General features: G+C 40.8%; 1 protein-coding gene across 1 annotated transcript in view; it reads right to left on the minus strand.

The window, feature by feature from the left end:
- The window catches only part of LOC123997519 (2-oxoisovalerate dehydrogenase subunit beta, mitochondrial-like), a 78244-nt gene extending 56885 nt beyond the window's left edge, over positions 1-21359 (minus strand). The window contains exons 1-6 of the mRNA XM_046301851.1: positions 21037-21359; positions 15939-16016; positions 15747-15815; positions 12655-12788; positions 5374-5529; positions 4191-4299 (exon numbers count right to left, since the gene is read on the minus strand). Of these exons, the coding sequence (XP_046157807.1) occupies positions 4191-4299; positions 5374-5529; positions 12655-12788; positions 15747-15815; positions 15939-16016; positions 21037-21232 (742 nt within the window). The 5' untranslated portion in view covers positions 21233-21359. The remainder of the gene's footprint in view (positions 1-4190; positions 4300-5373; positions 5530-12654; positions 12789-15746; positions 15816-15938; positions 16017-21036) is intronic.
- Between the last annotated feature and the right edge of the window lie 1158 nt (positions 21360-22517).

Below are 22517 nucleotides of genomic sequence, written 5' to 3' on the forward strand. Positions count from 1 at the left end.
CAAGTTATCAGACGACACAACAGTAGTGGGCTTGATTACCAGCTATGACGAGACAGCCTGCAGGGAGGTGGTGAGGGCTCTGGGAGTGTGGTACCTGGAAAACAACCTCTCGCTCGACGTCAACAAAACAAAGGAGATGATCGTGGACTACTTCTGGAAACAGCAGAGGGTGCACCCCCCTGTCTACATCAACAGGACCACAGCAGAGAAGTTGGAATTCTTCAAGTTCCTTGGCATACACATCACAGACAAACTGAACTGGACCACCCACACAGACGGTGTGGTGAAGACGTCGCAACAGAGCCTCTTCAACCTCAGGAGGCTAAAGAAATTTGGCTTGTCACCTAAAACCCTCAAACTTTTACAGACACACGATTGAAAGCATCCTGTCGGGCTGTATCACCGCAAGGTTCTCCAGAGGGTAGTGCGGTCAGCCCAATGCATTACCTGGGGCAAACTACCCTACCCGCTATCATCCAGAAGGCAAGGTCAGTACAGGTGCATCAAAGCTGGGACAGAGAGAGAAGCTGTTTTTCAATCTCAAGGCCGTCAGACTGTTAAACAGCCACCATTAGCACATGAGAGGCAGCTGCCAATAGGCATAGACTAGGAATCACTTGCCACTTTAAGGAATGGAACGCTAGTCACTTTAATAATATTTACATATCTGGCATTACTCATCTCATATGCATATACGGTTTCCTATACTATTCTACGGTCTATCATTCACTTAATGTTTACATATCTTGCATTACTCATCTCATATGTATATACTGTTTTCTATACTATTTTACAGTATCTTAGTCCGTTCCTCTCTGATATCGCTCGTCCATAAAGTCTTAATTCCTTCCTACTTAGATTTGTTTGCATTGGGTTGAAGACGGAAGTTTACATACACCTTAGCCAACTACATTTAAACACAGTTTTTCACAATTCCTGACATTTAATCCTATTAAAAATTCCCTGTCTTAGGTCAGTTAGGATCACCACCTTATTTTAAGAATGTGAAATATCAGAATAATAGGAGAGAGAATGATTTATTTCAGCTTTTGTTTCTTTGCATACACACAATTAGTATTTGGTAGCATTGCCTTTAAATTGCTTAACTTCGGTCAAAACGTTTCAGGTAGCCTTCCACAAGCTTCCCAGAATAAGTTGGGTGAATTTTAGCCAATTCCTCCTGACAGAGCTGGTGTAACTGAGTCAGGTTTGTAGGCCTCCTTGCTTGCACACACTTTTTAAGTTCTGCCTACAAATATTCTATAGGATTGAGGTCAGGGCTTTGTGATGGACACTCCAATACCTTGACTTTGTTGTCCCTAAGCCATTTTGCCACAACTTTGGAAGTATGCTTGGGGTCATTGTCCCTTTGGAAGACCCATTTGCGACCAAACTTTAACTTTCTGACAGATGTCTTGAGATGTTGCTTCAATTTATCCAAATAAATTCCATCCTCATGAAGCCATCTATTTTGTGAAGTGCACCAGTCCCTCCTGCAGCAAAGCACCCCAACAACATGATGCTGCCACCCCCGTGCTTCAAGGTTGGGATGGTGTTCTTCTGCTTGCAAGCGTCCCCCTTTTTCCTCCAAACATAACAATGGTCATTATGGGCAGTTCTATTTTTGATTCATCAGACCAGAGGACATTTCTCCAAAAAGTATGATCTTTGACCCCATGTGCAAACCGTAGTCTTGCTTTTTTATGTCGGTCTTGGAGAAGTGACTTCTTCCTTGCTGAGGGGCCTTTCAGGTTATGTCGATACAGGACTCGTTTTACTGTGGATATAGATACTGTTGTACCAGTTTCCTCCAGCATCTTCAAAAGGTCCTTTGCTGTTGTTCTGGGATTGATTTGCACTTTTCGCACCAAAGTACGTTCATCTCTAGGAGAGAGAATGCGCCTCCTTTCTGAGCGGTATGACGGCTGCATGGTCCCATGGTGTTTATACTTGCGTACTATTGCTTGTACAGATGACCGTGGTACCTTCAGGCATTTGGAAATTGCTCCCAAGGATGAACCAGACTTGGAGGTCTACAATTTTGGGCTGATTTCTTTTGTGTCTCATGATGTCAAGGTAGGCCTTGAAATACATCCAAAGGTACACCTCCAATTGACTGAAATTATGTCAATTTGCCCATCAGAAGACTCTAAAGCCATGACATAATTTTCTGGAATTTTCCAAGCTGTTTAAAGGCACAGTCAACTTCGTGTATGCAAACTTCTGACCCACTGGAATTGTGATACAGTGAATTATAAGTGAAAAAAATCTGTCTGTAAACAATTCTTGGAAAAATTATATATGTGTCATCATGCACAAAGTAGATGTCCTAACGGACTTGCCAAAACCTAGGGTTTAAACCTAGTTTAACCTCTAGGGTAGGGGGCAGCATTCGGAATTTTGGATGAAAAGCATGCCCAAATTAAACAGCCTTCTACTCGGGCCCAGAAGATATGATATGCATATAACTGGTAGATTTGGATAGAAAACACTAACGTTTCCAAAACTGTTAAAATAGTGTCTGAGTATAACAGAACTGATTTAGCAGGCGAAAATCTGAGAAAAATCCAAGTAGGTTTTTTTTGGTTTTGTAGTTTTCTATTCAATGCCATTACAGTATCCATTGATTTAGGACTCCAGTTGCAGTTCCTATGCCTTCCACTAGATGTCAACAGTCTTTAGAAATCGTTTCAGGCTTGTCTTCTTATAAATGAGGGAGTAAGACCAGTCTGAACGAGTGGAACCTAACGTGACGCAGAGTTTTTTCAGGCGCATGTGCATTTCTTGTTTACCTTTTATATTGACAACGTTATTGTCCGGTTGAAATATTATAGATCATTTAGGCTAAAAAAAACAACCTGAGGATTGAATATAAACATCGGTTGACATGTTTCTATGAACTTTACGGATACAATTTGGATTTTTTGTCTGATTGTTTTGACTGAGTTTGAGCCTGTGGATTACTGAAGAAAACACGCTAACAAAACGGAGGTTTTTGGATATAAAGAGACTTAATCGAACAAAAGGAACATTTATTGAGTAAATTAATGTCTTCTGATTGCCACCATATGAAGATCATCAAAGGTAAGGGAATAATTTTATCTCTATTTCTGAGTTTTATAACGTTTCTGCTTGGCTGGTTACGGTTTGTAATAATTTGTCAACTGGGCTATGTTCTGGGCTAGGTATGCTTTCGCCGAAAAGCATTTTATAAATATGACACTGTGGTTGGTTTAACAAGAAGTTCATCTTTAAACCTATGTAAAATATATTTTGTTTTCTGAATTTTTATAACGAGCATTTCTGTAATTGAATTTGGCACTCTGCAACCTTACTGGATGTTGGCCAGATGGGACGCTAGCGTCCCCTATACCCTAGAGAGGTTAACAAGAAATTTGTGAGGGGTTGAAAAACAAGTTTTAATGACTCCAACCTAAGTGTATGTAAACTTCCGACTTCAACTTTGTTAGATATTACTGCACTGTCGGAGCTAGAAGCGCAAGAATTTCGCTACACCCACAATAACATCTTCTAATCACGTGTATGTGACCAATAAAATTTGATTTGAACACAATCCCAGAAGAGACAAGAGGGAAAAAACGGACATAAGGATGGTTTGGATCGAGTGGTTTTAATACCTGAGAAGAAAAAGAATGTTCTGGGCATGACAACTTTCTAATGCCTTAATCAAAACAATCTCACAACTAAATTGAATAGACTTATCACCCAAAGCTGTGTGTGGAAATTATAGGCTTTGTTGAAAGGGATAATAAGAGGTCATTCTGTCGTGAAGGCCGTCGATCCCTGCTCTAATAGCCAAAAACGATGTAGGCCTGAGGCAGGCACCCGAGCCAGCATGCTGCCAGTCCTGCCAGAGCTAGAGTGGACAGCCAGCCAGAGGACAGGACACAGGCCAGGCCAGAGGCTGTCAGCACTTTACGGCCCATTTGGACCAGCTGGTTCACACTTGCGATTGAATCTGTTGAACTCACTCACACTCAGTCCAGAGCCAAGCAGCCAGGACATAGTTTGTTTGCTGTTCTGTTCTGGCACAACAATAACAAGCCATCTGTCACCAAGGAGACAAAAAGGCTGACAGAAGGTCATTGAGAATGCTTGAGGAAACTTGTTGTAAACACACCTCGTCTACAAACACACATCACCTGGGTCAGATGGGCTCTTTAACTCACCCGCTGCTCTGTAGAGGATCTTGGGCTCGAAGAATATGCAGGGGTTCTGATCTGCGATGCACGACAGCAGCAGTCCCTTACACTGGACCGGACCTCTGGGTATTACAACCTGGAGTGATATACATAGTACAATATTACCTTTTCCACACTATATATCGTGCCAACCTGAACTGTACTGGCTCGGACATTTTCTTATAACGTTGTCCTTTTTCAGCACGGTTACAGCAACTATTAAGGCAGTGTACCCAGGACAACAGTACAGCCTTGACTTAGTAGTGCAAACAGGGTGTATCTGTAACAGAACAGACCATACTTATTCAACTGATACGCACACAAACAACCCAGATCCAAACAATGTGCAATTGGGTGGAAAGCAGAAGCCGGCTTCCTCTATATCTGAACAAGACATTTGAGCCTTCTCTCACCCCTTGCAGTGTTTATTACCTTGACCTTTGAAAAAGACAACAGAGGATGTTTACTGAATTGACTATGGCTGTAAAGCGCTAACTGGTGCCGTGGTGCTTGGCTGCGTAGGAGAACTTTAGACTTTTATTCCTTTCATGATGGTGTGTGGTGAGGGGAGGGGGAGGGGGGGGTGAATCATATTTGACATTTTTAGCACGCACTCGTTTCCCTCCGAGCGTACGTGCCTTAAATGCCAGCTTAAATCACACACGCTCACAGATCAGCCGGTTGAACCCCAGGTGACAGCACACGGCGTACAGCGAGTCAGGTATTTATTTGAGAGTCTGTGCTTAATTTCCCTTTCATTTCTATGGATGTAAAGCACTATGCAGCAGCCAGCGAGGTTTGGAAATGAAGGGAGTGGGTGCATGAATAGGTCAACAGCAATTTGAGGTAGATATTTTTCTACCCTCATCAAATCAACAATCCAAACAGTCCAGTAGGTGTTTTAGCAAGGTATATACACAGAGATCAACTGCACCAAAATATGTGTAATAAGTGCAGTGAAGTGAAGGGAGAGGTTGGCTAACTGATACAAAGAGAAAGATGTGTGTGTGCCTTAGACCATAAAGACAGGCTCATTAAGGAAGGGTCAAGCAGTGCAGAAGTAAATAGGTTATAAGGTGCTTTAAACGTACATGTGAGGTGGAGAAGTGAGTGAGTGGAGGATGGGATGGAGGGAGGGAGGGAAGGAAGGAAATAGGGATGACTGTCTAACCTTGATGCCTGGGCAGTGGGCGAAGAAGGCCTCTGGACTCTGGGAATGGTAGAGCGAGCCGTGGCCCACGCAGCCCCACGGCGCCCGGATGGTGAGGTTCCCGCAGTCAAATAGGTTTCCGGAGCGATAGCGGTACTTTGCGGCTTCATTTACAATCTGAGGGCAGACAGACCGAGATACATAAATAGTAACATCACCACTCATCAAGTTGGTCAGTCACAGCTAGACATTCATAACAATACCTCAGTCCCCCATAAGAGAAAGGCTTGGACCTGACACGATTTTGTAGGCTCGGCCCTAATTTATGCCCAAGGACCAGTACGCCCTTCCCACCTCCGAGGGGCCAAAACTCTCCAACAGAAACCAGAGAATCGACTACTGAAATGTGTGTAAGAAACCAAACATGGCTGACAGACAACAACAAAAAAAGTGTCTTCAGAATAGAACGCTATATGTATGATCTCTATGGTTACTTGCAGTTGTTCAGAGTCTGTCGACACTGTATAAAATTGTACTACCCAGCTGTCGTGTCTTTACTATCATTAAACTGAAGATTTCGTTTTTAATCAAAGATTCTCTGTAATTAGTTACTCGATTAAACTGAATAATAATGTAACTGTAATTAACTAGGAAGTTGGGGCACCAAGGAAAGTATTCAGATTAAAGTTATAATTTCCCAATATAACCATTCAGATATTTTCATATCTGATCAATAGTCTGATGAATGATTTATTTTACCTCACGTTAGTCTCATTTCAAACGTCGTAAATTGTTGGTTATCTGCACGAACCCAGTCTTCACTATGAGTCATCCATACATCAATTGTCTTAAATCATTTATTTTTTACTAACTAAGTAATTCACAGAAATGTATAAACAAACAGTAAATATGGTTACATGAAATGATGGAATGTGCCCTCGTGGGCTGACCCGGCATGGTGGCTTGTTTGACAAAAGGGGAGTGGGGGTTTTACCAAGAAGTCACTACAGAGTTAATTATAACAATTAAAGTGCTAATCCTTTACACATGAACGCTCACTCGTTCGGGAACAATTGCAATCAATATATATTTACGCTCAGTGTGTCGTCTTGATCGCTGGTGAAAAGTCTTTCTTTTGTAGAATTGTCCGTCTCTCTCCTTGTCTTGGTTAGAGGGGATAGTTCAAAGTGACATTCGTTATAGAATGGATGTTTCGGCGGTTGTCGTTCTTCGCGTTCAATCATACCGAATTCCTCGCTGCAGACTAGTAATTAATATCAAGACTTGTTCTTATTGTGTCGGTATCGAAAGACTTGTTCTTATTCTGTCGGTATCGATAATCTAAGAGTTTAACCACGTGGTATGGTTAAAAGATTCTACAACCTTTAGCCATCTCGTAATTGAGGTAAGCTTGGTCCCGTGATAATTTCTCAAAGTTGGGTTTTTATTTGGAATGGCAGAAAAGGGCTGGACCAGGATGTCTGACCCTAACTGGGCTCAGGGGCGGTCCTCTGATTTAGTTCAAACCAAAAGGGAATGGTATTTTTCTTCATTAAACAGTCCACAATCATACAAACCGTATCATCAATCATTCATCTTATACAACAATTAGATGTAAACCTCATATTATATAAACAGCGTTATGGTAATGTGGCCACACCGTCACTCTTGAGCTTCCCAAGTTGTGCCAAACAGACCAGTTCGTAGCTGGATTCTTCACCGTTCTTTTACACTTTCTCTGGAACATGAAATGTGTTCTCTGTGAGGTGGAAGGATTTTCTTTGTCTCCATGAAAAACTACTCTGTGTGTCCATGAGGAAAGGTTTTCTTTAGGAATTTACAACCTCACTCTGCCCACAGCAGTCTGGTTGTAGAAGCAGAGAGGGGGGGGGGGTGGTGCTCGCTGTACTCAGAGGGCAACATCATGACACAGCCCACCCACTCAGGTCCTCACACATAGAAATGACCCGCTTCCTAGAGGATTTTGGCTGGTTAGTTTTACTACCTTTGGTTTAGACAGTGGATTGGGCAACAACTGAATTTTGAATATATCTGGTATAAATGGGATGAAGGTCTGTTCTCGCTCTTCTCCTGTATCCTGCCCATGGAATAAGGTTGTAGAGACAAGTCAGTTAAGTACAAATTCTGATTTACAATGACAGCCTACCGGGGAACAGTGGGTTAACTGCCTTGTTCAGGGGCAGAATGACAGATTTTTACCTTGTCAGCTCGGGGATTCGATCTAGCATGGTTACTGGCCCAACGCTCTAACCACTAGGCTACCTGCCACCCCGGTATTGCCTTGTAATGTAAGTTTTATGCCTTGTATGTGAATCCATTCATTTTTTTTTTACCTTTATTTAACCAGGCAAGTCAGTTAAGAACATATTCTTATTTTCAATGACGGCCTGGGAACAGTGGGTTAACTGCCTGTTCAGGGGCAGAACGACAGATTTGTACCTTGTCAGCTCGGGGGTTTGAACTCGCAACCTTCCGGTTACTAGTCCAACGCTCTAACCACTAGGCTACGCTGCCGCTGCTACACAGTTATTAAATAGTTATTAAATAATACTTGCTTTGATATTCATTTATGACAATTCCATAATACTTGATTCCACATCATTTAACATTCTAGTAAAACTGAGTCAGATAAAACATTTGAATTAGGCCAATTGCATTGTCTTATTACAGGTCGCATGTGTGCACAAAATAGAGAACACCTGCTCTTTCCATGACAGACTGACAAAGTGAATCCAGGTGATGTCACTTGTTACATCCACTTAAAAATCAGTGTAGATGAAGGGGACAAGTAAAAAAAATATTTTTAAGCATGGATTGTTTATGAGTGCCATTCAGCGGGTGAATGGGAAATACAAAATATTTAAACAGTTTGGGATAGGTGGCGGTATTTTCACGTCCGGATGAAAAGCGTGCCTGCTACTCAGGCCCAGAAGCTAGGATATGCAGATTTGGATAGAAAACACTACATTTTCAAAAAAAACTGTTAAAATAATTTATGTGAGTATAACATAATTTATTTGGACAAACCATCCAGGAAAAAAAATAGAGGTCTTTTGGGTTTGGGGTTTCTATGGGAAACTAGATTTATGAGGCACCTGGTTGCAGTTCCGATGGCTTCCACTAGATGTCAACAGTCATTAGAAATTGGTTGATGTTTCTCCTTTGAGAAATGAAGTAGGGCTATTCAGTCTGAGTGTCAAGCCAAGTGGACTCGTTTGGTGCGTGGAACCTGGAGCTCGCTCAACTTTTTATCCGCTATTGAACACAGTATATAGTCTTAAATTTGATCGTTTATTTACGTTTTAGGATACCTAAAGTTTGATTAGGAAAGTTGTTTGAAATGTTTGGACCAAGTTTACAGGTAATTTATTAGATTATTTGTAGTCATGTTGGGCGAGTTGGAACACGTGTATTTCCATAATCAAACGCGCCAAAGAAATGGACATTGTGGGGATATAAAGAAGGATTTTATCTAACAAAAGGACCATTTGTGATGTTTCTGGGACATATTGGAGTGCCAACAGAAGAAGATCTTCAAAGGTAAGGAATTAATTATTTAGTTATTTCTGACTTTCGTGTCGCACCTGCTTGGTTGAAATATGATTTTCATGTGTTTGTATTTTTACTTTAATTTAACCTTTATTTAACCAGGCAAGTCAGTTAAGAACATATTCTTATTTTCAATGACAGCCTGTTCAGGGGCAGAACGACAGATTTATACCTAGTCAGCTCAGGGGTTTGAACTCGCAACCTTCCGGTTACTAGTCCAACGCTCTAACCACTAGGCTACGCTGCCACCCCAGTGTTTGTATGATGGGGTGCAGGTTTGCTTTCATCGCCAGAGGAACGTCTAGACGTAACAGGTTTTAAGTGCCTCTGAACGGGGTATGGTAGTAATTGCCAGGTGCATCGGTTTATGTCAAGACCTGCAATGCTGCTGGGTTTTTCATGCTCAACAGCTTCCCGTGTGCATCAAGAATAGTCCACCACCCAAAGTACATCTAGCCAACTTGACAACTGTGGGAAGCATTGGAGTCAACATGGGCCAGCATCCCTATGGAACGCTTTTGACACCTTGTAGATTCCATGCCCCAACAAATGTAGTTTGCCGAGGGCAACTCAATATAAAAAATGTGTTTTTAATGAGTATATACACACACACACAGGATTCAGAAAGTGTTCAGACCAATTTACTTTCTCTACATTTTTCCCCCTCATCAATCTTAAAATCTAATTTTATTTGTCACATGCACTGAAGATAACCTTACAGTGAAATGCTTACCTACAAGCCAACAATGTAGTTCAAAAATAGCTAAGAAAATACTTAAAGTAAAAAATAAAAACAAAATAACAATAATGAGGCTATATACAGGGGGTACCGGTACTAAGTCAATGTGCGGAGTACAGGCTAGTTGAGGTAATTTGTACATGTAGGTAGGGGTAAAGTGACTATTTATAGATAATAAACAGCGAGTAGCAGCAGTGTAAAAACAAAGGGGTTGTCAATGTAAATAGTCCAGGTGGCTATTTGACACACACAATACCCCATAATGACAAAGCAAAAAGGAGGTAATTTGTTTTGTAAATGTTTTAGAAATAAAAAATTGACATATGACATTTACATAAGTATTCAGACCCTTTACTCAGTACTTTGTTGAAGCACCCTTGTAGCGATTACAGCCTCAAGTCTTCTTTGGTATAACGCTACAAGCTTGGCAAACCTGTATTTGGGGATATTTCTTCTCTGCAGATCCTCTTAAGCTCTGTCAGGTTGGATGGGGAGCGTTGCTGCACAGTTATTTTCAGGTCTCTGTAGCGATGTTCAATCGGGTTCAAGTCTGGGCTCTGGCTAGGCCACTCAAGGACATTCAGAGACCTGTTCTGAAGCAACTCCTGTGCTTTTTGGTTGTGTACTTAGGGTTGTTGTCCTGTTAGAAGGTGAACCTTAACCTGCTCAGGAACTCAGACTGAGGTGTTCATCAAGGTTCTCTCTGTACTTTGCTCAGTTCATCTTTCCCTTGATCCTGAATTGTCTCCTATTCACATGCCGCTGAAAAACATAACCACAGCATGATGCTGCCACCGCCATGCTTTACCATAGGGATGTTGTCAGGTTTCCAACAGACGTGATGCTTGGCATTCAGCCCAAAGAGTTCAATCTTGGTTTCATCAGACCGAAGAACCTTGTTTCTCATGGTCGGAGTCCTTTAGGTGCCTTTTGGCAAACTGCAAGTGGGCTGTCATTTGTCTTTTCTGAGGAGTGGCTTCCATCTGGCCACTCTACCATAAAGGCTTGATTGGTGGAGTGCTGCAGAGATGGTTGTCCTTCTGGAAGGTTCTCCCATCTCAACAGAGGAACTCTGGAGTGTTGTCAGTGACCATCGAGTTCTTGGTCACCTCCCTGACCAAGGCCCTTCTCCCACGATTGCTCAGTTTGGCCGGGTGGCCAGCTCTTGGAAGAGTCTTGGTGGTTCCAAACTTCTTCCATTTAAGAATGATGAAGGCTACTGTGTTCTTAGGGACCTTCAAGGCTACAGAACGTGTTTGGTACCCTTTCCCAGAAAGCTCGGAGCTCTACGGACATTTCCTTCGACCTCATGGCTTGGTTATTGCTCTGACATATACTGTAAACTGTGGGACCTGATATAGATGGGTGTGTGCCTTTCCAAATCATGTCCAATCTATTGAATTTAACACAGGTGGCCTCCAATCAAGTTGATAAAATATCTCAAGGATGATCAATGGAAACAGGGTGCATTTGAGCACTTTTGAGTCTCACAGCAAAAGGGTCTGAATACTTGTAAATAAGGTATGCTTTTTTGAAATATACATTTGCAAAAATTTCTAAACCTGTTTTCTCTTTGTCATTATGGGTTAGTGTGTGTAGATTGATGAGGGGGAAAAAATAGTTGATCAATTTCATAATAAGGCTGTAACGTAACAAAATGTTCAAAAAGTGAAGGGGTCTGAACTTTCAGAATGCACAGTAAATACTTTATATAGAATATTACCACGCTACAATTGACCTTTAACACCACAAAACAACTATTGAACACCACAGCTTCTGAGGGGTCTTTTAAGTCTGTGGTTAATATATTCAAGCATACTTCATTCTTGTCAATACATTCTGACTATCATATAAACAGGTGAATAACTCCAAGTCCCTAGGAACCTGATTTCAGAACCATTTCCCCCCCTACGTATTCACGGTTGACAGAACCTGACCCTTCCACTGGTGGTGTCCAAGGCTCTATTTCATCTAATATTCAGGTAGACAATTCTTTCTTGATTTTATGCATCTCTGGGGGCCATGTTGGATTCCCTCATTTTAATTGAGAGTACAGAGAGAGTAGCGTGTGTGTGTGTGTGTGTGTGTGTGTGTGTGTGTGTGTGTGTGTGTGTGTGTGTGTGTGTGTGTGTGTGTGTGTGTGTGTGTGTGTGTGTGTGTGTGTGTGTGTGTGTGTGTGTGTGTGTGTGTGTGTGTGTGTGTGTGTGTGTGTGTGTGTGTGTGTGTGATTCATGTGTATGCCATTTTGCTCTGTAGCAATATGGCAGCAGTCTGAAATATCTCATCATTATCAACATTCAGCAGTTTTTCGGTTGCCTTGACAAGGGAGGGAAACTCATTGGTCTTTGGGATGCGGATATGCTGCCTGGAAACGAGTGCCAGCATAACAGACAAGGCCGGATAGTGAACCCGCGCACGATTTCCAGGTCAGTGCATTAAAGCCCCATTGCTATCTTCTGAGGTAGACTCACTACCCTAGTGTTATCATTGAGCAAATTTTTACAGTGAGGGAGGCATAGTTCGGGCAGATTTCCGGTGTCAATTTCCTGTCTTTCAAACACCAGCTGTGCTATTTAGAGTGGAAATGCGTCAGCAGATCGTGTTAAAAGCTAGTGTGTGGTTGGCATCTGGCCAAATTGCACCTCAATTATAATGTTTTGCTTTTTTGACATCGTTTGATTACAACTTGATTGTGTGGAAGCCAAATCACTTATGAGCAGAGAACTCACTAGGGGAAATATTATATTTACACTAATTACACAAGATTGACATGGATGCAGATGAGGCAGGTGTTTGTTGGTAGGTGAAAACATATGCACGAGGTGAAGCAAAAGTGGGAAATGGATCCCAGTAGTCCCTGATCAAATCTGTTCCCGTCACACAAGAGGCTGGGCTATGACAATAACAAATAAAACCATTGGCGTAAGTTAACAGGCAAAACAAGTGACTGAGAAATTACACTTCATGCACAGCGCGCAGTCAGACTGGCTCACCTGGTCGAAGGCAGGGTAAATGTAGTCGGCAAACTGGATCTCAGCGATGGCCGTGGCACCGGCAACTGCCGCACCGATTCCAAATCCCACAATGCCTTGCTCACACAGAGGAGTGTTGAAGACACGGTCTTTACCTGGAGAGAGAAAGAGGGGGAGAGGGTTACTCTTTTTTTTCTTCTTTAAAAAAAAAAATTATTAACATCAAATCAATACATAAAGCACATGAGGGAACACAAGCATACATAGATTACAAACAATGGACAATCGAGCTAGGGGGGTACAATATCACATTACAATTACACAAGGACCTTAAGGGACATGCATATACTTACAATTCTAACAGCTTTTTTGTTAGTAGAGCATTTAACAGTCTTAAAATACAGTTCAATTTATTTTTGTAGGATACGAAAATGTGGTTTTCTGTTTGTAAATTTACATTTGTGTATATGAAATTTGGCCAAAAGAATAATGAAATTAATTACATAAAAATGTTTCCGCTTATTTCTATTGTATGTAAAGAATCCAAACAGTACATCTCTCCACAATAGTGTAAAATCTTCATAAATGTGTTCAATTATAAACCTACTGATGTCTTGCCACAGTTTTCTTACATGCATACAATGCCAAAAAAGATGCACAACTGTTTCTGGGTGGTAGGGGAGAGGGTTACTCAGTTATCTACCAAGGGGGCTGATGACGACAAATAACAGCACACCCATATCAACCAAAGGAAAGAGTTAATGCTGTGCATTGCTGACTAATCACTTCAAAAACATCCACTCATTCCTTTTCAATTAGGGATGAAATCCAAGCAAAATACAGTGTAATAGGACAATGATGGATGACAAGGTTTGTCAGTCACTCCCCTACCCAACACTTGCTTCATAAGTGTGTTAATTCATTGCAGTGTCTCCTTAAAATAGCATCCGGACTTAAAATAAGTGACATTCAGAGAGAGAGAGATGACTCCACCTCAACTGGAGCAAATTAGGCTGTGATGCGCTAAAAAGCCCTAGTCTGAATAATAAACAAAAACTATTTTTCCATCCTGCACTCTATAATCTTCACCGGGAGCCGCAGGACTGGGGCTCTACATTTTGGGAGGAATGTTATTTTTGTTCCTTTGCTTTGTTTAATTGCCAAGAAGCAAGTATTTTCTTTCATTGGTCCCTCCAAACCTCTTTTCTGTCCTTACCACAAGTGCCCACTTCTCACCAAAAACCGGACACCATTAGAGCCCTACAAGCCCTCAGAAATGAAGAATTAGGCCAACCTGTCAGTCAAATCAGAATCCTGTGTACTTGTTGTATACTCTGGCTGTATTTTACAAATAAATCTGGTGGTCAATGAGTGACACAGTGAGCTCCAAATGTGTTGGGGAGTGAGAATGCTTTGTCGTCGTTTTGGCTCTGTAATCCAGAACTTTGTATTTGAAATGATACAATGACTATGGTGTTACCGTCTGCACTTTATCTTCATCCATATCAGGTGAACTGTTTAGAAATGACAGTGCTTTTTACAGTCTCCCTATTTTAGGGGCCCACAAGTTCACTTGTGTATTAAAGTCGTCAAAAGTTTAGTATTTGATCCTATATTCCAAGCATGCAATGATTACATCACAGCGTGACTCTACAAACTTGATGGATGCATTTTCTGTTTGTGTTTGGTTGTGTTACAGATGATGTATCGTGTCATTTTGGAGTCACTTCTACATGAATGTGGATGCTACCATGATTACAGATAGTCCTGAATGAATCGTGAATAATGAGTGACAATGTTAGACGCACAAATATCATACCCTCAAGACACGCTAACCTCTGACCATTACGAAAAGAGGGGAGGTTTTTGTCACTTAATGTGGAAGTGTTCATAAACATTCTATTCTTATTTACAATAAAAGTGACTCCAAAATGACACAATACATTACTTACCATTCATTTCGTTTGGGCACAAACTAATCTGAAACACGATCAAAACATACAGCAAATGCATCCAACAAGTTTGTAGAGTCACAGGCCTGATTTAAACATTGCGTGCTAGGAATATGGGATCAAATACTAAACTTTTGACGACTTTAATATACATAAGTGAATTCGCCCCAATACTTTTGGTTACATAAGTATTGTGTCACTGTCCAAACACTTTTGGAGCTCACATTTGATGAATATGCACTGCACTTGCACATGTTTCAGGCATCTATTAGCTAGTCATTCATGATACTCATTTTCATGTAGGAGAAATAGAAAGACCGAGGTCGAAGTGGCTAGTCGTTTCCAGGTGAACGGCGCAGGAGACACTTCCTGTGCGCACGCTACGCAGTGGAGGAGTAATGCATCACTGGGGTGAATGAGTCAGTCAGCCACACAAATAGAGATCAGGATACTGCCCATAAACCTGCATGTAGTATAATGGTAGAGAGAGGGGGATAATAAAAAATAAAAAAATCCCTTTCCGCCATCTACCTCCCTCAGACGAGATTAAAAATAATGATCCCTAGCAGAAGGTCAACACATCTGACGTCAATGACAACAAAAGACAGCAGAGAGGGAGACGTGCATTGGCTTTTCCAAAACCTAATCATACATTTCCACCTAGCCAGGGGTGAACCACGACTGGTTTCCACATTATGGAGTTGAGGGTAAAGAATTCTACATTATGAGGAGGCAGCACACAAAAGATATAATGGCCATTTCAAAACCCGCACATTTGTAGCAGCAGTACACCCGCACAAGTCAATCCATCATTTCATATTAGGATAATAAGAGAAGGAATGCATGGGCATAGCTGACAAAAATGATTACTACTATATGAAAAAAATAGTTTCTGTAGAAATGAGTCTCCTTGCCATCAACAATTGTAAGCAAGCACAGCTATGTCAGGACTATCACACACACATGCAAAGTAACACACACAATGTTAGAGTTTTGGCCAATAGGTGTAAGCACACACACACTAGGAGTTTTGACCAACAAGGGCATGAAAACGATCCTCAGCTGCCATCTGGTGGCATCACAATGTCATTAAAATTAATCAGCACAAGCATACTGATTTATTTGTCTAAAATGGTAAGGGGAAAGGATTCAGCCTCTTACCATATTTGTCTCGGAGACCCACGGTACAACGAAATACTCCACCAAAGGCGACATCCTCCCCAAAGATGACTGAAGCACAGATAAAGCTCATACTGATTGACACGGTAATACATAAACCTAATATTTCTAAATTGCATGTCTTCCAAGATATTGATGAATACATGAAATGACTACCCAGACCAGTTTAATTACCTGCAGTGGGGTCGCTGGCGAGAGTGTTGTCCAAGGCACTGGTCACAGACTGAAATAAGTTCATCTTTGTAGTGGGGCCTAGAAGAAGTTGGGAGAATTTTATTGAACGATTAAAGTGCAAACAGAAACGATTTGAATGCCATATTTTTTAAATATACATACACACAGTATATATATGAGATAGAGAGAATTTGTAATGGAATCGTTTAATTCATAAATTTAACTTGTATTTAATTTGAAACTGAATGAATATTGCATTCAGATTTCAAATTAGGTTAGTATTAAAATTCTATATTTATATAATCAGTTTCAATATGGTAAATATCACATTCATTGTATGTGTACCAAGTTACAACTATAATTTCCAATTTTACCAAAGGTTTATATATTCATCTTCTCAGACACATTTCAAGATTCTACTCTGACCTTTTTACAAGGAACACATGAGTGCCTAAGTTGACAAATGTAGGCACACAAAAAGGTATTTAGGAGAACAATGAAAAATACATTCTAGCCGCACTGGCACTCCCTAAATTTTTACATCAGGATGCACAGCAAAATATTTGGCACATATGCGAGTAACCATGTCGCACTTCAGCATTCAGATTGGTTATTTTAAATTAATTTGGAGAACTGAATTTACAGAGACAACATTCTGGTACTTTGCCAGCAAAGAATGCTAGAAGAGAACAGACAGAATCAAACGCTGTGTTAAACAGGTTTCTGGCAGTTTCTGAAGCCAATGTTGCCAATTATTTGAATGATTACTTAATTGGCAAAGTGAGCAAACTTAGGCAGGAAATGCCAACAACAAACAGTGAGCCATCATACTCATACATAAAAATAAATATTGAAAGAAAAGCAATGTAAGTCGGAATTTTAGTAAAGTCAGTGTGGGAGAGGTGGAGACAATATTGTTATCGATCAATAATGACAAACCTGGCATTGACAACTTTGATGGAAATATGCAGAGGATGGTAGCACACTCTACGGCCACTTCTGTGTCATATCTTTAAATCGAAACCAAGAGGAAAGTCTTTGTCCTCAGGCCTGGAGGGAAGCCAAAGTCATTCCGCAATCTAAGAGTGTTAAAGCAGCCTTTTCTGGTTAACAGCAGCCCTATCAGCTTGCTACCAACTCTCAGCAAACTGGTGGAAAACATTGTGTTTGACCAAATACAATTCCACTTAACAACAGACTTTCAGCATGCTTATAGAGAAAGGCACTCAACATGTGCTGCACTGACGAATGACTGAAGATTGGTTTGTTTGAAAGAAATGTACAATAGGAAGATTGTGGGAGCTGTACTGTTAGATACATTTGTGGTCCTTCTGTAGCTCAGTTGGTAGAGCATGGCGCTTGTAACGCCAGGGTTCGATCCCCGGGACCACCGGGGATCGACCACCCATACGACCACCCATACGTAGAATGTATGCACACATGACTGTAAGTCGCTTTGGATAAAAGCGTCTGCTAAATGGCATATATTATATTATTATTATAAAGTCAGAATTTACATACATCTTAGCCAACTACATTTAAACACAGTTTTTCACAATTCCTGACATTTAATCCTAGTAAAAAGTCCCTGTCTTAGGTCAGTTAGGATCACCACTTTATTTTAAGAATGTGAAAATTATATATTTCAGCTTTTATTCCTTTCATCACATTCCCAGTTGGTCAGAAGTTTACATACACACAATTAGTATTTGGTAGCATTGCCTTTAAATTGTTTAACTTAGGTCAAACGTTTCGGGTAGCCTTCCACAAGCTTCCCCCAATAAGTTGGGTGAATTTTGGCCCATTCCGCCTGACAGAGCTGGTGTAACTGAGTCAGGTTTGTAGGCCTTGCTAGCACACGCTTTTTCAGTTCTGCCCACATATTTTCTATAGGAGTGAGGTCAGGGCTTTGTGATGGCCACTCCAATACCTTGACTTTGTTGTCCTTAAGCCATTTTGCCACAACTTTGGAAGTATGCTTGGGGTCATTGTCCATTTGGAAGACCCATTTACGACCAAGATTTAACTTCATGACTGATGTCTTGAGATGTTGCTTCAATATATTCACATAATTTCCCTTCCTCATGATGCCATCTATTTTGTGAAGTGCACCAGTCCCTACAGTAGCAAAGCAACCCCACAACATGATGCTAACACCCCCGTGCTTCACGGTTGGGATGGTGTTATTCGGCTTGCCAGCGTCCCCCTTTTTCCTCCAAACATAACGATGGTCATTATGGCCAAACAGTTCTATTTTTGTTTCATCAGACCAGAGGACATTTCTCCAAGAAGTACAATCTTTGTCCCCATGTGCAGTTGAAAATCGTAGTCTGGCTTTTTTATGGCGGTTTTAGAACAGTGGCTTCTTCCTTGCTGAGCTGCCTTTCAGGTTATGTCGACATAGGACTCGTTTTACTGTGGATATAGATACTTTTGTACCCGTTTCCCGTAATCTCTAGGAGACACAACACGTTTCCTTCTTGAGAGGGAAGACAGCTGTGTGGTCCCATGGTGTTTATACTTGCATACTATTGTTTGTACAGATGAACGTGGTACCTTCAGGCGTTTGGAAATTGCTCCCAAGGATGAACCAGACTTGTGGAGGTCCAATTTTTTTCTGAGCTCTTGCCTGATTTCTTTTGATTTTCCCATGATGTCAGGCAAAGAGGAACTGCGTTTGAAGGTAGGCCTTGAAATACATCCACAGGTACACCTGCAAATGACTCAAATTATGTAAATAAGAAGCTTCTAAAGCTGGGACATCATTTTCTGGAATTTTCCAAGCTGTTTAAAGGCACAGTCAACTTAGTCTATGTAAACTTCTGACCACTTGAATTGTGGTAGTGAATTATAAGTGAAATAATCTGTCTTAAACAACTGGTGGAAAAATTACTTGTCATACACACACTCTTTTTGGTTACTACATGATTCCATGTGTTATTTCATAGTTTTGATGTCTTGAATATTATTCCACAATGTAGAAAAGAGTAAAAATAAAGAAAAACCCTTGAATGAATAGGTGTGTCCCAACTTTTAACTTGTACTGTATGTGTTATGGCTTTTCAGAGCTTTTTTCAAATGGAAGCTTCTCTAATGTCAAACATGTAAAGTGTGGTGTACCGTAGGGCAGCACTCGAGGCCCTCTACACTTTCTATTTTTAGCAATGACCTGCCACTGGCATTAATCAAAGCATGTGTGTCCAAGTATGCTGCTGACTCAACCATATACGCATCAGCAACCCCAGCTAATGAAGCCACTGAAACCCTTAAAGAGTTACAGTCTGTTTTGGAATGGGTGGCCAGAAATAAAACTGGTCCTGAACAGCTCTAAAATTAAGAGCATTATATCATTCCCTAAGTTCTAAACCTCAGCTGAATCTGGTAATGAATGGTGTGACTGTTGAACAAGTTGAGGAGACTAAATTACTTGGCGTTACCTTCGATTGTAAACTGTAATGTAAAGAATCAAATCATGGACAGTCTTACTGACAGTTGTGGATGCTTCTCGCCATGTGTGTTTTGTCCTATATTTTAATACCAGCCCCCGTCTGCGCAGGAGGCCTTTTGACTTTTGTTAGGCCGTCATTGAAAATAAAAATGTGTTCTTAACTGACTAGCCTAGTTAAAAAAAAAAAAATGTTTTTATTTAAGGGTGACCTACTTTGAAAGGACAGGAAGTGTTGGCTGTGCACTTGACCAGGCATTCCACATTTAACCATCTAAATATCAAGTTGTTTTTTTTGGTTTTATATTCTCAAACTAATAACAGGCCGTTTTAACTCTGAAATCAAACAATCAAAACGTACACGAACCCTAATCTTTACCTCAGGAATCTTGATTTAATGTTGTCCACGTAGTAGGCTAATTATCTTGACCGCCCCAGACACAAATGTTCTGTCAATCCTTGAGATGAACATTAATTCCCGCACTTTGGCTTTTGTTAAATTGTGTGCAGTATCACACAAGGTCTTTATCACTTGTCATTCAAAAAAATCCTTTCCTGAATCAGCTGATGTTGTGCAATAATGTCTCCACTTAACAAAAACAATTATGAGTAATTATTGAAAAACCCTGTTAATGACAGTATCAATTAGTTTTTTATTAATCATATTAAAGTACATCTTTATGGTTTGAAGGATATAATTTTTTGCAATCACATAAACTTCATGTATGTGAGCCTTTGAAAACTTCACACTGTAACATTGGGAGATACGAAATGTTACAGTACACTTCTGAGGTCTCCACACAAAAAAAAGTGAGTCACAGCAATATCCAGGAATTTCCCAGGATCAATGTCAATGTATAATTCAATTGTAAAATGCATATTATATGATAACAACAAACAGTATCAAAATCACATTTTATGTCACATGCAGCTTAGTGAAATGCTTACTTACAAGCCCTTAAACAACAATGCAATTTTAAGAAAAAAATATAAGTAAAAAATAAGAAACAAAAGTAACAAATAACTAAAGAGCAGCAGTAAAACTGTGAGGCTATATACAGGGAGTACCGTTACAGAGTCAATGTGTGGGGCGCCGGTTAGTCGAGGTAAATATGTGCATGTTGGTAGATGTATCATATACATGTAGGAAAGAAAAGTTGTGTTTTATGTCACTCGATTTTGTGCCAAATCTGAAGACTCCAAGCACGAGAAAGGGTTTAAACATAGATGTTGATTCAACTCATGAATTAGCTGTATTGAATATGTCCCCCTTCATATATTAATGTATTAACATGAATAAATAAAAAATTATGAATTACTTTCTAAGCAGCTCCAAACAGCTGTCCACTGCCAGAAATGCTCACTGATACCATTGAAAGAGCCATGTGACGGCCATCTCCATCTGCCAAACAAAAGTATGGGCATGCAACACAGCCAATTTGCCAACAGAAAAAGCAAAGCAGGAATGCAGCTGGAATAACGTTATAACCAACTAGCTAATGTTATCATGTTAGTTAGATAGCTAGCTAACTCATATAGGAAAAAAATGTACAGACCACGAATTGAAGATATTTTCAAATGATCTTTACCATTTCAGCAAAGATAGTTGGCTATATGAGAAATTATTTTAGAACGCAAGGGCATTTCACTTACCATACTCTGTGGGGACAGGGTCAGGGTGGTAGGTGAAGTGCGCAGCATTCCTTCTTTGTGTTTTAGTTTTGGATGAGCAATTCGGGGATAACCTCAGCAGTGTGATCCCAAACGAGCTCTGAGCACCGACATTTACATTCGCGATGGAGGCTTTGGAGACTGCACCTCTGAGAAGAAACCGTGCAGCAGCCGCCATTGCTGTTGTGAGTGGACTGAACAGGAAGAAGATACTAATGACAGCGTCCCTTTTTAGTCGAAAGGGACTGTAGTTGGTTGAAACAGTGGGTGGTGTCAGAGGGTTAAGCCTCTTGTCCAATCGACCCTGAATACTTGAGGGACCTATTTTAACCTGGCCCGCGTTGAAGTGTCCGTCACTTCGTCTGGCGAAAGCAGGTAGGGAGGAGCGCCTCTCATATCGAACAGTAATCTGCGCCGATCGGTTGATGTTGTCAACAAGGCAGCATGGTATCGTCCAGAAACATACAACATACATTTTCCATAAAATATATGTTTTATGTTTGTTTTATTGGATGTCAAATAAAGCATTTGTATCAAAAGCAATCACTTTGCATGGGAAAACACAGAATCATACTCATTACTACACGTGCTTTTTACATCACTTTTATTTTGAGCCAACTTCGCCGTCCGACAGAGCGGGCACCCGATTCTAGCCCGAAGTCAACAATCAATTTTCAGCCGGTGCAAAACACGCCTAGTCGGGCGCCCGGGCAAAATTAATCGAACATCCACCTTGACTTTTCGACATTGCATCCAATTTTAAAAGCGAGTCGAGACTGACTGATCTACACATCAGTAAGTCAGTCACAATTTAACAATGATACATCATGGTTTTGACGCTCTCGAACGCAGTCTTTGACTAAGGTAATGAAGGTGTGCCAAAGATTATGGATATACTGACAAGATAGTCTCTCCGCCCTGGCACTGGGAATCGTTATCCACCAAACGGCACGGCGGGCTTGTCTAGCTTCCGCTCATCCTTTCTTTGGATTGGTGGATACATCTCATTACTGTAAATCTGTTTTTGAATATTCGATGTAAAATGATGTAATAAGCACGAGGGTTGTTGACGTCACCCACCTGTATTCAATGGATAGAGATGCATAACCAATATGCATAACCATCTCGAGACAACTCCCTTATAGTGTTTTTTCTCTCAAAGTTGCCGTGCTGGGCCTCCTGGCTGACGCAGTGGTTAAGGGTGCTGTACTGCAGCACCAGCTGTGCCACCAGAGACTCTGGGTTCGCGCCCAGGCTCTGTCGTTCTGCCCCTGAGCAGGCAGTTAACCCACTGTTCCTAGGCCGTCATTGAAAATAAGAATTTGTTCTTAACTGACTTGCCTGGTTAAATAAAGGTCAAATGAAACATATCTCTCAATTGCTTCTTCTGTTAGTGTTCACTACCTGTAGATCGATGGGCAGTGGTGGACAGACCCCTAGATAAGGTTATAGATCTCAAAACT

The sequence above is a fragment of the Oncorhynchus gorbuscha genome, linkage group LG15 (genome assembly GCF_021184085.1).
Source record: "Oncorhynchus gorbuscha isolate QuinsamMale2020 ecotype Even-year linkage group LG15, OgorEven_v1.0, whole genome shotgun sequence".
Taxonomy (NCBI): domain Eukaryota; kingdom Metazoa; phylum Chordata; class Actinopteri; order Salmoniformes; family Salmonidae; genus Oncorhynchus; species Oncorhynchus gorbuscha.